The sequence below is a fragment of the Oncorhynchus clarkii genome, chromosome 33 (genome assembly GCF_045791955.1).
Source record: "Oncorhynchus clarkii lewisi isolate Uvic-CL-2024 chromosome 33, UVic_Ocla_1.0, whole genome shotgun sequence".
Taxonomy (NCBI): Eukaryota; Metazoa; Chordata; class Actinopteri; order Salmoniformes; family Salmonidae; genus Oncorhynchus; species Oncorhynchus clarkii.
In genome coordinates this window covers 22,299,977-22,316,505 of record NC_092179.1, presented here as the reverse complement: position 1 = coordinate 22,316,505, position 16,529 = coordinate 22,299,977, and the positions used below count along the sequence as shown (strand labels likewise).

Below are 16,529 nucleotides of genomic sequence, written 5' to 3'. Positions count from 1 at the left end.
TTTTTCTGCAAAGGGACCAGGACGACTGATCCGTGTAAAGGAAAGAATGAATGGGGCCATGTATCGTGAGATTTTGAGTGAAAACCTCCTTCCATCAGCAAGGGCATTGAAGATGAAACGTGGTGCGATTCATCCACCGTCTTGGCACGGTGCGATTCATCCACCGTCTTGGCACGGTGCGATTCATCCACCGTCTTGGCACGGTGCGATTCATCCACCGTCTTGGCACGGTGCGATTCATCCAACGCCGTGGCACGGTGCGATTCATCCACCGTCTTGGCACGGTGCGATTCATCCACCGTCTTGGCACGGTGCGATTCATCCACCGTCTTGGCACGGTGCGATTCATCCACCGCCGTGGCACGGTGCGATTCATCCACCGCCGTGGCACGGTGCGATTCATCCACCGTCTTGGCACGGTGCGATTCATCCACCGCCGTGGCACGGTGCGATTTATCCACCGCCGTGGCACGGTGCGATTTATCCACCGTCTTGGCACGGTGCGATTCATCCACCGTCTTGGCACGGTGCGATTCATCCACCGTCTTGGCACGGTGCGATTCATCCACCGTCTTGGCACGGTGCGATTCATCCACCGTCTTGGCACGGTGCGATTCATCCACCGTCTTGGCACGGTGCGATTCATCCACCATCTTGGCACGGTGCGATTCATCCCAGAACAAGTGCTAGTATACAAGCCAAAGGAAGCAGGAAGGAATGTGTGTGTGTTCAGGTCAGAACCTCATTAACTACAATGACAGTCTGGCCTCCCATCCATGGGCTGGGTCCCAATACTCTGAAAACAGCCTTCTTCCCTTGGCCTCTTTCCATATGTCCCGTGCTGGTCTCCTAACAGGAAGTCCTTGCCAATTCAGTTTTCCAAACGAGTGTTAAGTGTATATGTAGTATGATAACCTATAATATGTGCTATGATATGGTTTCAATGGATTTGCAGAAAAGGTGGCGCGGGAAGGATGCTATTTTCCATATTGAGATGCACCCCAAGTCAACCTTGTGGCTCCTGACACAATACTGATTGAAGAGGGATTTCCAGCAGCACTAATGAATCCAATCTGAAGGTCTTCCCGACCACGGTCATGGACTCAGAGAATTCCCAAAACGCTGCTGTCAACGGAGAGTCCGTCAACGTCACCACTAAAATAAAATAAAAACACTCCCTCCATACTGTCCTACCAAGCAAAAAGACAGCAACTGCTACTTTGGTCAAAAATGTGTTAAGTCATTTCTGCTACATTAAATACATTCTTAATCATGTGGACAAGTATCCTGTCTATATTGCATTGTGTTTTGGAGAAAATGGGGCTCATGTTAGCAGTAACTGCACAAACTGTAAAACCAAGGGAAATAAAAGCCATTTTTCTCAGATCCACTCTATGTTCAGTTACTGCCATTTTGCTTTTTGGTAGGGCAGAATAGATAAGGAATGAGGTGGTGATGAAGTATGTGTGTGTGTATTAGTGTGTGTGTGTGTATTAGTGTGTGTGTGCGCGCTTGTGTGTACATGTACCTAAGGAGTGAAAGAAGAGATGGAGGAAAGAAGAGGTAGAACAGGAGGAAGAGACAGAGCCCGAGGAGGAAGAGAGAATGATTGATAAAGAGTGACAGAGTGACTGGGTCTGTCTCTATAGAGGGAGGGAAGAGGGAGGGAAGGAGAGAGAGAAAGAGAGAGAAAGAGAGACAGGGAGAGAGGGAGGGAGACAGGGAGGGAGACAGGGAGAGAGGGAGACAGGGAGAGAGGGAGACAGGAAGACAGGGAGACAGGGAGACAGGAAGACAGGAAGACAGGGAGACAGGGAGGGAGGGAGGGAGGGAATGAGTGATGGAGAGAGACTGACAGCAAGACCAAAAGACAGAGCAAAAGAGAAAAGACAGACAGACGTAGAGAAAAAGCCAGATCCAAACAGAGATGGACTGAGAGAGAAAACAATATCTAGACTTGTGTGTTTCACACACACACACACACACACACACACACACACACACACACACCTTAATCAACTACTGATTATCCCTCCCCCACTCCAGACAGAGCCAGAAGCACACTGACGCCAACATAAGAGAGATTAAAAACAGGGCTATACATATGCTGTAGACATGCTACAGTGATAATGCTTCCTTCCTTTAGTCGTTGAACCACTGATCACACAAACACGCTCACAATCAAATCTCATTTTATTTGTCACATGTGCCGAATACAACAGGTGTAGTAGACCTTCGTGAAACGCTTACTAACAAGCCCTTAACCAACAGTGCAGCTTTAAGAAAATACTTTTAAAGATATAAAGAGTAACAAATCATTAAAGAGACGCAATAAATAACGATAGCAGGGCGAAATACAGGGTGTACCAGTACAGAGTCAATGTGGAGGCTATAGACAGGGTGTACCAGTACAGAGTCAATGTGGAGGCTATAGACAGGGTGTACCAGTACAGAGTCAATGTGGAGGCTATAGACAGGGTGTACTGGTACAGAGTCAATGTGGAGGCTATAGACAGGGTGTACCAGTACAGAGTCAATGTGGAGGCTATAGACAGAGTGTACCAGTACAGAGTCAATGTGGAGGCTATAGACAGGGTGTAACCGGTACAGAGTCAATGTGGAGGCTATAGACAGAGTGTACCGGTACAGAGTCAATGTGGAGGCTATAGACAGGGTGTACTGGTACAGAGTCAATGTGGAGGCTATAGACAGGGTGTACCCGTACAGAGTCAATGTGGAGGCTATAGACAGAGTGTACCGGTACAGAGTCAATGTGGAGGCTATAGACAGGGTGTACCGGTACAGAATGAATGTGCGGGGGCACCGGTTGAGGTAATATGTACATGTAGGTAGAGTTATGAAAGTTGACTATGCAACTAGTCTGGGTAGCCATTTGATTAGATGTTCAGGAGTCTTATGGCTTGGGGAAGGAAGCTGATTAGAAGCCTCTTGGAACTAGACTTGGTGCTCTGGTACCACTTGCCGTGTGGTAGCAGAGAGAACAATCTACGACTAGGGTGTTTGTAGTCTTTGACAATTTTTAGGGCCTTCCTCTGACACCACCTGGTATAGAGGTCCTTGGATGGCAAGCTTGGCCCTGTGATGTACTGGGCCATGCACACTACCCTCTGTAGTGCCTTGCAGTCGGAGGCAGAGCGTTTACCATACCAGGCAGTGATGTAACCCATCAGGATGACCTCGATGGTGCAGCTGTAATATATTTAAATGAGTGGACTGTGGGATGCTTGTTATCGGTAATTAATGTTTTACAAAGCGTTTTCTTAAGACACTCCAGAGCTCACTGTGGGTGGCTAACGGTTTGTACTGTTACACAGGGTAAATACATTCAACATCTCTCTAATGTTCACAGAACTAAAGGAAACTTAATTAAAACTCAAGAGTTATGTTGAGTGAGGAGTAGGTACATGAGAGAGAGATAGAGACCCAGGACAGCAACACAATTAGACCCAACAAAATCATGAGAAATAAAAATAAAAATACTTGACACATTGGAAAGAATTTACCAAAAAACAGAACAAACTAGAATGCTATTTGGCCCTAAACAGAGAGTACACAGTGGCAGAATACCTGACCACTGTGACTGACCCAAACGTAAGGAAATCTTTGACTATGTACAGACTCAGTGAGCATAGCCTTGCTATTGAGAAAGGCCGCCGTAGGCAGACCTGGCTCTCAAGAGAAGACAGGCTATGTGCCCACTGCCCACAAAATGAGGTGGAAACTGAGCTGCACTTCCTAACCTCCTGCCCAATGTATGACCATATTAGAGAGACATATTTCCCTCAGATTACACAGATCCACAAAGAATTCAAAAACAAATCCAATTTTGATAAACTCCCATATCTACTGGGTGAAATACCACAGTGTGCCATCACAGCAGCAAGATTTGTGACCTATTGGCACAAAAAAGGGCAACCAGTGAAGAACAAACAATTGTAAATACAACCCATATTTATGTTGATTTTCACTTTTGTACATTCATTATTTGCATATCGTTACAACACTGTATAGAGACATAATGACATTCTAAATGTCTTTATTCTTTTGGAACTTTTGTAAGTGTAACAATTACAACAATACTGAATGAACACTTATTTCAACTTAATACATCAATAAAATCAATTTAGTGTCATAAATAATGAAACATGTTCAATTTGGTTTAAATAATGCAAAAACAAAGTGTTGGAGAAGAAAGTAAAAGTGCAATATGTGCCATGTCCCTCTCTCTCTCCCATGTAAAGCTAACGTTTCAGTTCCTTGCTCAGAACATGAGAACATATGAAAGTTTACCCAGGTAAGAAGTTTTAGGTTGTAGTTATTATAGGACTATTTCTCTCTATACCATTTGTTTTTCATATACCTTTTACTATTGGATGTTCTTATAAGCACTTTAGTACTGCTAGTGTAACCGTATAGCCTCCGTACCTCTCCTCGCCCCTACCTGGGCTCGACTCAGGAACACATCGACAACAGCCACCCTCGAAGCATCGTTACGCATCGCTCCACAAAAGCTGAGGCTCTTGCAGAGCAAGGGGAACTACTTCTTCAAGGTCTCAGAGCGAGCGACGTCGCCGATAGAAACGCTATTAGCGCGCACCCCGCAAACGAGTTAGCCATTTCACATCGGTTACACCAGCCTAATCTCGGGAGTTGATAGGCTTGAAGCCATAAACAGCTCAATGCTTGAAGCACAACGAAGAGCTGCTGGCAAACGCACGAAAGTGCTGTTTGAATGAATGTTTACGAGCCTGCTGCTGCCTACCACCGCTCAGTCAGACTGCTCTTTGAAATATCAAATCATAGACTTAATTATAACATAATAACACACAGAAATACGAGCCTTTGGTCATTAATATGGTCAAATCCGGAAACTATCATTTCGAAAACTAAACTTTATTCTTTCAGTGAAATACGGAACCGTTCCGTATTGTATCTATCGGGTGGCATCCCTAAGTCTAAATATTCCTGTTACATTGCAGAACCTTCAATGTTGTCATAATTACGTAAAATACTGGCAAATTAGTTCGCAATGAGCCAGGCGGCCCAAACTGTTGCATATACCCTGAAATCGGCCCTAATCAGCCATTCCGATTAATCGGTCGACCTCTAGTTTCCTGTTAATTTTTTATTGTTTATTATCTACTTCACTTGCTTTGGCAATGTAAGCATACATTTCCCATGCCAATAAAGCCCTTAAATTTAATTTAAATTTAATTAAGAGAGTGTGTGTGTGTGATCCCACTTACATTCTCCACAGTTAACCCCTGACCCATGTCTACCCCTCCTCCAGACTACTCCTTTACATCTCCCCATCCTGTATCTTTATGGATGGTCTGTTACACCCCTCCTCCAGACTACTCCTTTACATCTCCCCATCCTGTATCTTTATGGATGGTCTGTTACACCCCACCTCCAGACTACTCCTTTACATCTCCCCATCCTGTATCTTTATGGATGGTCTGTTACACCCCTCCTCCAGACTACTCCTTTACATCTCCCCATCCTGTATCTTTATGGATGCTCTGTTACACCCCTCCTCCAGACTACTCCTTTACATCTCCCCAACCTGTATCTTTATGGATGGTCTGTTACACCCCTCCTCCAGACTACTCCTTTACATCTCCCCATCCTGTATCTTTATGGATGGTCTGTTACACCCCTCCTCCAGACTACTCCTTTACATCTCCCCATCCTGTATCTTTATGGATGGTCTGTTACACCCCTCCTCCAGACTACTCCTTTACATCTCCCCATCCTGTATCTTTATGGATGGTCTGTTACACCCCTCCTCCAGACTACTCCTTTACATCTCCCCATCCTGTATCTTTATGGATGCTCTGTTACACCCCTCCTCCAGACTACTCCTTTACATCTCCCCAACCTCTATCTTTATGGATGGTCTGTTACACCCCTCCTCCAGACTACTCCTTTACATCTCCCCAACCTGTATCTTTATGGATGGTCTGTTACACCCCTCCTCCAGACTACTCCTTTACATCTCCCCATCCTGTATCTTTATGGATGGTCTGTTACACCCCTCCTCCAGACTACTCCTTTACATCTCCCCATCCTGTATCTTTATGGATGGTCTGTTACACCCCTCCTCCAGACTACTCCTTTACATCTCCCCATCCTGTATCTTTATGGATGGTCTGTTACACCCCTCCTCCAGACTACTCCTTTACATCTCCCCATCCTCTATCTTTATGGATGCTCTGTTACACCCCTCCTCCAGACTACTCCTTTACATCTCCCCAACCTCTATCTTTATGGATGCTCTGTTACACCCCTCCTCCAGACTACTCCTTTACATCTCCCCAACCTCTATCTTTATGGACGGTCTGTTACACCCCTCCTCCAGACTACTCCTTTACATCTCCCCATCCTGTATCTTTATGGATGCTCTGTTACACCCCTCCTCCAGACTACTCCTTTACATCTCCCCAACCTGTATCTTTATGGATGGTCTGTTACACCCCTCCTCCAGACTACTCCTTTACATCTCCCCAACCTGTATCTTTATGGATGGTCTGTTACACCCCTCCTCGAGACTACTCCTTTACATCTCCCCAACCTGTATCTTTATGGATGGTCTGTTACACCCCTCCTCGAGACTACTCCTTTACATCTCCCCATCCTGCATCTTTATGGATGGTCTGTTAAACCCCTCCTCCAGACTACTCCTTTACATCTCCCCAACCTCTATCTTTATGGATGGTCTGTTACACCCCTCCTCCAGACTACTCCTTTACATCTCCCCATCCTGTATCTTTATGGATGCTCTGATACACCCCCCCCTACGCACGCAACCACACACACACACACACACACACACACACACACACACGAGGTGGTCTTCCCCATTAGGTTGGTCTAGTCACTAGGCGGTTGAGGAAACACACACACATATCTGTGTTGGCCTGCCAAGGCTAGTGGTTCAGTCTAGTGGTCCACTACACCATGAGTGCTGCTGTGGTGGAAAAAAGTGACATTTATTACTGATTCTAAGTGTTATAATAAGACCAATTCTGAGTATTGTGGTTAGAAACTATTACAGAAAATAAACAGTATTTTATGTTATTTCCTCTCTGGTCTTCATAGACCGATACATACCGGAAAAATGAGCGAGGACCAATCACTATCTGTGTGTGTGAAATTGCAGTGTTGAGGGGACTCCGGGATGCTGGACTTCTAGGCAGAGTTGCAAAGAAAAAGCCATATCTCAGACTGGCCAATAAAAAGGACAGATCAAGATGGGCACAAGAACACAGACACTGGAACTCTGCCTAGAAGGCCAGTATCCCGGAGTCACCTCTTCACTGTTGACATTGAGACTGGTGTTTTGCGTGTACTATTTAATGAAGCTGCCATTTGAGGACTTGTGAGGCGTCTGTTTCTCAAAATAGACACTAATGTAATTGTCCTCTTGCACCGGGGCCTCCCGCTCCTCTTTCTATTCTGGTTAGAGCCAGTTTGCGCTGTTCTGTGACGGGAGTAGTACACAGCGTTGTACGAGAACTTAAGTTTCTTGTCAATTTCTCGCATGGAATAGCCTTCATTTCTCAGAACAAGAATAGACTGACGAGTTTCAGAAGAAAGGTCTTTGTTTCTGGCCATTTTGAGCCTGCAATCGAACCCACAAATGCTGACTCTCCAGATACTCAACTAGTCTAAAGAAGAACAGTTTTCAGCTGTGCTAACTTAATTGCAAAAGGGTTTTCTAATGATCAGTTAGCCTTTTAAAATGATAAACTTGGATTAGCTAACACAAAGTGCAATTGGAACACAGGAGTGATGGTTGCTGATAATAGGCCTCTGTACGCCTACGTCGATATTCCATTAAAATGTTTCCAGCTACAATAGTCATTTACAACATTAACAATGTCTACACTGTATTTCTGATCAATTTGATGTTATTTTAATGGACAAAAATGTTTTTGCTTTTCTTTCAAAAACAAGGACATTTCTTAATGTGTATACACACACACTCCATTCTGGGTTAGTGATCTGCTTAAGATTCCAACACAAGCAACAGAACACAGAAAATACACAGACACAGTATCTGTCTCTCCATCAATCTCTGTTTAAATTGGCACAGAGCGACAGAGACAAGCCTCCCCTGCGTTTATTTTTTATGTGTTCTGCTGCTTGTGTTGGAGCCTTGAGCAGATCACTGCTGTGTGTGTGTGTGTGTGTGTGTGTCCCCTTAGACTCACCACCTCTTCTCACATCAGCACTGTTTGTTTGTGAAGCAGGACGACATATTGTACTCTCAGCCACACACTGATCAAAGGGGGTTCTCTCTGTGTTTGTGAAATTGTAGAACCCCTTCAGTGACAGTAGCCACTAGAACAAGGAGTAACGATAGCAAGCACCGACAACAACCAGTACTTGACTCTCCTGTGTAGCTAGAGTGTTCAACATATCTGGCATGTGTTGGCTTTTAAAAATGTTCCTTCTTTCATCACACAATCATCCTCATCATTTCCCACATATTGTAATGGACCAGCATTATTGTCATGTGGTAACGCTAGTCATCACTGTAATAACTGTCTGATTACATAATAGACCTACAGTCACAAATCCATCTTCATCATTACTGTGCCTCTACATAAAACCAGGCGCTGATACATGCAGAAGTTAACATAATCAACAACGACCGTGTACAGCTAGTGTACCTGAACTACGACCGTGTACAGCTAGTGCACGTGAACCACGACAGTGTACAGCTAGTGTACGTGAACCACGACCGTGTACAGCTAGTGTACGTGAACCACGACCGTGTACAGCTAGTGTACGTGAACCACGACCGTGTACAGCTAGTGTACGTGAACCACGACCGTGTACAGCTAGTGTACCTGAACCACGACCGTGTACAGCTAGTGTACCTGAACCACGACCGTGTACAGCTAGTGTACCTGAACCACGACCGTGTACAGCTAGTGTACCTGAACTACGACCGTGTACAGCTAGTGTACCTGAACTACGACCGTGTACAGGTAGTATGTGTACAGCTAGTATATGTGAACTATGACCATGTACAGCTAGTATGTGTACAGCTAGTATGTGTACAGCTAGTATATGTGAACTATGACCGTGTACCGCTAGTATGTGTACAGCTAGTATATGTGAACTATGACCGTGTACAGCTAGTATGTGTACAGCTAGTATATGTGAACTATGACCATGTACAGCTAGTATGTGTACAGCTAGTATATATCTGAACCATGGCCATGAAATCATCTGCTATTGATTTCCCTGTGTGTGTGTGTGTGTGTATGTCCCACTATGTGGTGCTGAGAGGTTTTGGAAAAGGGCCTCACAGCTTTGGAATATTCTGAATGACTCTAGCCTCAAGATGGGAGAATATGCATCATTGTCTCCCAAAGAAAACTCCCCAAACATGACCTACCCTAATAGAACCCTCCACCTTCCTTTTGACTCACACACACTTTTATGAGTCAGGGAATAAGCCTGAGGGGGTTGACAAAACCTTGTCCAGGTGGACAGTCTATAGTCAACCCACTGTTTCACAGACTTCACTGCATGGACCATTGCCTTGTCCCAAAAAAAGCCCAACTTTCAGTGTAACCCAGTACAACACACACACACACACGCTACACAACAGTTCCTCAGGGACACCATTTTCTGTCAAAGCAAGCTTGTGCTAGGAATACATAGCACAGGCCTATTCAAACATTGGATTTGATGCCAGCAGTCTTGTGGGACTGGTACTACCTGTACACGGTCGTAGTTCAGGTACACTAGCTGTACACGGTCATAGTACACTAGCTGGACACGGTCATAGTACACTAGCTGGACACGGTCATAGTACACTAGCTGGACACTTCCAAATACTGTACCACATGGCAGTTGATATGTACATATTGTTGTTTGATTCCTTTTCCTAATTTAACTGTAAGATGTAAATATTGTTATTTTTTTTTATTGTTCCTGGAGGCTGTTGCCATGGTGATGTACAAGCCTACCCTTTAGCTCTTTACACGCAGTTTAAACACGCACACAAACACACAGTTCCCATGCTCCCCCTCCCTCTTGCTCCCCCTCCCTCTTGCTTCATAGGCGTACGCCCTTCCCATCTTCAACTGTCTTGTTCCTCGCTCTCTCCCATCAGTGCACCTCAACACAGCTGTAAAAGCAAAGCACTGCTGCACAGCCTGAGGTGATGCTCCTCCCGTACGCCCGGTCCTTTGACCTAACTGATCACCTAGTCCTCTCTTCTTTACTGATAGAGATGGAAGGAGAGGCCTGGAGGAAAGGGACTATTTTCACAGTCTAAAGTTGTCTTTATACGAGGCTACAAGGTTCCGTTTTGGCCTGAGAGACTATCCTTTTATGAGTTTACAGCATAACATACCGCCAGCCATTCAGCAACATATCACAAACACTTGGACTATGTTATGGTCATTTAATAGTAGCCTATTTAATGTATCAATGACGGCACACTGGCATAGGTCTACACACCATGAGGCCTTCAACAGGCCCTCAATAGGCACTGAGTGTTTAGGCTACTGATCAATGCCAAATGTTCATGCTTGTCGCTCTGACCAGACATAACATAGTAGACATATTTTGAGGTACCTCCAAGTCGTATGATACTGTATGCAGGAATGGTCTGGTTACTTAAGACATTAAGGCAGAAATTAATGCTATTTGATTTGTAACATATCATACGGATTGGAGAACGTAACATATCCTACTAAATGGAGGGATACAAAAGAACGTCCCAAACCATACTAATTGCTCTGAGACCAGGTTGAAATTAACAAATATATTTACAATGAAACATCAACATTTGCAGTAGTAAGTGATTAGGCTACAGGTCATTGCTGGCAACACCACCTTCGGACAAAACCATGCATTATTATAATGTATAGCCAGAGTCAGTGTAAAAGTGCACAACAATTTGACAGCTGTCAAGATTGATGCCAATCTTATGCACAGTTTGTGCGCCAAATTTATTTTTAACGCAAAGCCCCTTCTCGGACACAAAGACGACAACCAGGCTTTAGCAGAGGCTGCCTCGGGCTTTCCTGAACTCACATAAAGTAATTGGTCTCATGTCAGTTTGCATAAAAGTGCTATGCTCCAACTTTGGCGCAACAGCCCGTATTTTTCAACGTAGACCATCAATAGAAGTATGTCAATAGTAGTATCAACAAGGCAATCTTCTTCATATGACATGAAAGTGTATGTTGACGACTTCGTTTACCTCAGTAGGTTTGGCAGAGGTATGGAGCCCGAGGCTGTCCCCAGGATTCCCCTTTTCCCACTCAGTAATTTCTCCACCAGGACCACATTCCCGGTCCGGGCCGCTTCTAGTAGTTCTTGTTCCTTCCCCATCCCGACCGAACTTCTTCTAATCCCGGATTTATAATCCAAAAACCGGTATGTGGAAAGAGAATAACGGCTGTGGGGATCCCCCTTCACTGTATCGTGTAAAAAAACATCTCAGTGTGTTCTTTTTACTGCATGTTGCAGTAAGCGTTACCTCAAATGGGTAGGTTACCGTCCGCGGTGTGCTGCAAGGTTGGCAGGCTCAGTTGCAGAACGAGTCCATTGTCGAACCGAACGCAGGAATGAAGAACCGTAAATAGCGCATTTTTCACGGTGCTGCCTGCTGCAGCTGGCTCGAGGGAACTATGAACAAGCCGGTTGCCAAACCCAGACCGCCACTCGCGCTCTTCTCTCTCGGTTCGGCTATTTTGTCCTCTCTTCTCTCTCCGTGTTGCCCAACAAACACGTTGTGTGGTGTCCTCTCGTTCTGTCTGTCTGTTATTGTAGCATCCCAATCGCTCCCTCTTTCTTTCTCTCCAGTTCTCCACTTTCTTCGAACCGCACTCACCACAGTGCCTAATGGTATCCTGCCTAATACAACGTTGTACAGTATGGGCGTGGATGGCGGGTTACAGCACCAACCGGAGGCGAAAAGGCTTTGTTATTTATTTGCTCATTTAAGAAAGTCACAGGTTATATGAAAATGCTCCTATATTCGGATAGCAGTCAGCTTTAGGAGGAATATCGATGTGCATATTCCACTATTGAGCGAATAAGGGGTGCACATTTAATTATTATTGGTTTATCAAGATAACCGTCCAAAATACATAAATCAGTGGATGCTGTAAAACAAAAATATGGGCCATATAGTGAAAATAATAGCAGCCTTGGTCTATGCCACCTGTTTGTGTGACAAAACAAGCAAGAGCCCGATGTTTTTTAATGGTCTGCTCTGTCCATTGACAGGCTTGGATTGAGACACACCCCCTTTGTCAATCTCTTCATCCCTTGACATAATTTTTTTTAAACCTTTTTTTTTTACCGTTATTTAACCTTTATTTACCTAGGCAAGTCAGTTAAGAACAAATTATTATTTACAATGAGGCCTACTCCGGCCAAACCCTCACCTAAACCGGCCAATTGTGCTCCCACCCTATGGGACCCCCAATCACAGCCGGTTGTGATACAGCCCAGGATCAAACCAGGGTCTGTAGTGACGCTTCTAGCACTGAGATGCAGTGTCTTAGACCGCCACTCTGTGACCTGCAGATAATACCCAATTATTCACTAGTTCACTATTGATTAATTAGGAATGATGTCACTATTTCAGTAACAATGCTGTAAATTATAGGAACACACACAGCTGTGTGATTGTGCCCTGGCTCCTGTCTGGACCTCTGATGTGAGCTCAGTGCATTGCTTCCTGTCTTGCTGGGAAGAGAAGAACGTCCTATTGAGAGAGATGGAGAAAAACAGAGAGTAGGACTTCATATAGCCTACTAAACGAGAGGGAGGAGAGGAATCTCCTTGCCAGAGAGAGAGAGAGAGAGAGAGAGAGAAGCAGCTGCAGCCCCATCGGGTGTTGGATAGAGATACTACAATCTGACTGTCAGGGGAGAGCAGCGAAGCTGATCTCATAAGCCAAATCTATTCCATAGCAGAACCACAGACACATACAAGACAGTCCTTGTTTCACTCCATTGTTTAGCTATCGTTCGGTCATTTCATTGGTGATGAGAGGAGAAATTGGCAGCATACACAACAGTGGATAGTAAGGGCTCTGTCTCAATCCATCCATGTCATCTCCTTGACTACTCGGATCCGAAAGACATGTCCACAATTAACAACTATAAGCAGTCTAGCACATTAAATATGGCCGACATCACAGGGCCATTATTTTGACCAGCAAACATGTTGCTCATCAGGGGAAGTCCCCACTTCATAAGGTGTTTAGGTGTTGTTCACGACACATTCTGAAGGGTGCGCCCATCGTGTTGATCTGAGCCAGGTGGCTCGTCCACTGCTCCTCCCACTTAAGCCAGAGCCATTGAGATGCCTTCTCTGGCTCCTTTTCAGTTAATCTTTCCTCAATTCCTTTTCAAAAAACACTTGAGAATGCCTGAGTGGAGAGATCTTGGACCATCCCCTTCAATACGTTTGAGAATGAGGCCCGGCGATACTCTAGAACCCTCTAATTTAAATCTGGACCTCTAAGCCAGTTCCACTGCTTTTTTTCTCCTCCCGACATGGGACACCAGGTGGTGCAATTAATGATCAGGTAGAACAGAAAACCAGCAGCACTCTGGACCACCAGGGTAGGATTTGATTACTCCTGGCCTAGTCATGAATACGTATGGAAAATGACCCTTGCCTCCTGTCTATCTATGCGGCAGACATTTCGCTGTGTTGCCTTTACTCATATCAAATGTATTTATATAGCCCTTCGTACATCAGCTGATATCTCAAAGTGCTGTACAGAAACCCAGCCTAAAACCCCAAACAGCAAGCAATGCAGGTGTAGAAGCACAGTGGCTAGGAAAAACTCCCTAGAAAGGCCAAAACCTAGGAAGAAACCTAGAGAGGAACCAGGCTATGAGGGGTGGCCAGTCCTCTTCTGGCTGTGCCGGGTGGAGATTATAACAGAACATGGCCAAGATGTTCAAATGACCAGCATGATCAAATAATAATAATCACAGTAGTTGTCGAGGGTGCAGCAAGTCAGCACCTCAGGAGTAAATGTCAGTAGGCTTTTCATAGCCGATCATTAAGAGTATCTCTACCACTCCTGCTGTCTTTAGAGAGTTGAAAACAGCAGGTCTGGGACAGGTAGCACGTCCGGTGAACAGGTCAGGATTCCATAGCCGCAGGCAGAACAGTTGAAACTGGAGCAGCAGCACGGCCAGGTGGACTGGGGACAACAAGGAGTCATCGTGCCAGGTAGTCCTGAGGCATGGTCCTAGGGCTCAGGTCCTCCGAGAGAAAGAGAGAATTAGAGAGAGCATACTTAAATTCACACAGGACACCGGATAAGACAGGAGAAGTACTCCAGATATAACAAACTGACCCTAGCCCCCTGACACATAAACTACTGCAGCATAAATACTGGAGGCTGAGACAGGAGGGGTCAGGAGACACTGTGGCCCCATCCGATGATACCCCCGGACAGGGCCAAACAGGAAGGATATAACCCCACCCACTTTGCCAAAGCACAGCCCCCACACCACTAGAGGGATATCTTCAACCACCAACTTACCATCCTGAGATGAGACAAGGCAGAGTATTGCCCACAAAGATCTCCGCCACGGCACAACCCAAGGGTGGGGGGGGGGGGCGCAAACCCAGACAGGAAGATCACGTCAGTGACGCACCCCTCCTAGGGACGGCATGAAAGAGCACCAGTAAGACAGTGACTCAGCCCCTGTAATAGGGTTAGAGGCAGAGAATCCCAGTGGAGAGAGGGGAACCGGCCAGGCAGAGACCGCAAGGGCGGTTCGTTGCTCCAGAGCCTTTCTGTTCACCTTCACACTCCTGGGCCAGACTACACTCAATCATATGACCCACTGAAGAGATGAGTCTTCAATAAAGACTTAAAGTTTGAGACCGAGTTTGCGTCTCTCACATGGGTAGGCAGACCATTCCATAAAAATGGAGCTCTATAGGAGAAAGCCCTGCCTCCAGCTGTTTGCTTAGAAATTCTAGGGACAATTAGGAGGCCTGCGTCTTGTGACCGTAGCGTACGTGTAGATATGTACGGCAGGACCAAATCAGAGAGATCGGTAGGAGCAAGCCCATGTAATGCTTTGTAGGTTAGCAGTAAAACCTTGAAATCAGCCCTTGCCTTAACAGGAAGCCAGTGTAGGGAGGTTAGTCATGATTCTAGCACCCGTATTTGAAACTGAAGGTTATTTAGTGCTTTATCCGGGTAGCCGGAAAGTAGAGCATTGCAGTAGTCTAACCTAGAAGTAACAAAAGCATGGATACATTTTTCTGCATCATTTTTGGACAGAAAGTTTTTGATTTTTGCAATGTTACGTAGATGGAAAAAAGCTGTCCTTGAAATGGTCTTGATATGTTCATCAAAAGAGAGATCAGGGTCCAGAGTAACGCCGAGGTCCTTCACAGTTTTATTTGAGACGACTGTACAACCATCAAGATTAATTGTCAGATTCAACAGAAGATCTCTTTGTTTCTTGGGACCTAGAACAAGCATCTCTGTTTTGTCAGAGTTTAAAAGTAGAAAGTTTGCAGACATCCACTTCCTTATGTCTGAAACACAGGCTTCTAGTGAGGGCAATTTTGGGGCTTCACCATGTTTCATTGAAATGTACAGCGGTGTGTCATCCACATAGCAGTGTAAGTTAACATGTTTTCGAATGACATCCAAAGATTGACAACGTTCAATACAACTATTTTCCTTTAAAAAAAATCGTTAAAACATAATTCCTATCAAGACTAGTATAAGTGATTAGGCAAACATGTATATACTCCTCAGTGCAGAATCCTAAGTGCCCTTCACAGTGGTGCCCTCCACTGGTAGACGCTTGGTCTTCAATCCCTTGTCAATGTCTGATACTTTCAGCAGCTTCCTCTATCCACTCCTCCCATGGAAGTGTTTGCTCTGTCCCGTTAGTGGACTGGTGGAAGTTCCCTTGTCCAGATGCACCAGGTTTAAACCCCCCACAATTCAGTAGAAAGACAGATGACCTTGGGTGTGCACCATGTTTCATAAGATATACATGTTGATCTGATACCTTTGTCCCCCCAGACTTGGGGAATTCAACTTAAAGGAAATTCCGCCACTTTTCAAACTCATTCATTACTGCCGTCTACATATTTGAAAATCACTGAAATTTAAAATGTATTTACTTTTGATGTCATTGGGCAGAACTTTAACTTTATATATATTTTTCTCTCTACAAAATATAGAAATGCACCATTTTCAAATATGTAGACACTGGTATTGTGCTGGAGACAAAGAAAATTAGGTTGGAATTGCCCCTTAAGGTAGATAGGTAAAACAACCACATCACAATCATTGTAAGTAAAAGTCCCCTAAATAGAGAAGCTATTAGCATAATCATTGCTAGTAAGAACAGACAAGTGCAAGTGTTAGTGCAAGGAAGAACAGACAAGTGCAAGTGTTAGTGCAAGGAAGAACAGACAAGTGCAAGTGTTAGTGCAAGGAAGAACAGTAGGACAACTGAGAGACA

At 44.9% G+C, this 16,529-nt stretch overlaps 1 protein-coding gene across 2 annotated transcripts in view; it reads right to left on the bottom strand.

Annotated features, from left to right (window-relative positions):
• Positions 1 to 11,460, bottom strand: part of LOC139393225 (ankyrin repeat and sterile alpha motif domain-containing protein 1B-like) — a 366,701-nt gene extending 355,241 nt beyond the window's left edge. For both annotated transcript variants that reach the window (XM_071141673.1, XM_071141674.1), the window contains exon 1: positions 11,255 to 11,460. In XM_071141673.1, the coding sequence (XP_070997774.1) occupies positions 11,255 to 11,385 (131 nt within the window). In that variant the 5' untranslated portion in view covers positions 11,386 to 11,460. The remainder of the gene's footprint in view (positions 1 to 11,254) is intronic.
• Positions 11,461 to 16,529: the final 5,069 nt, after the last annotated feature.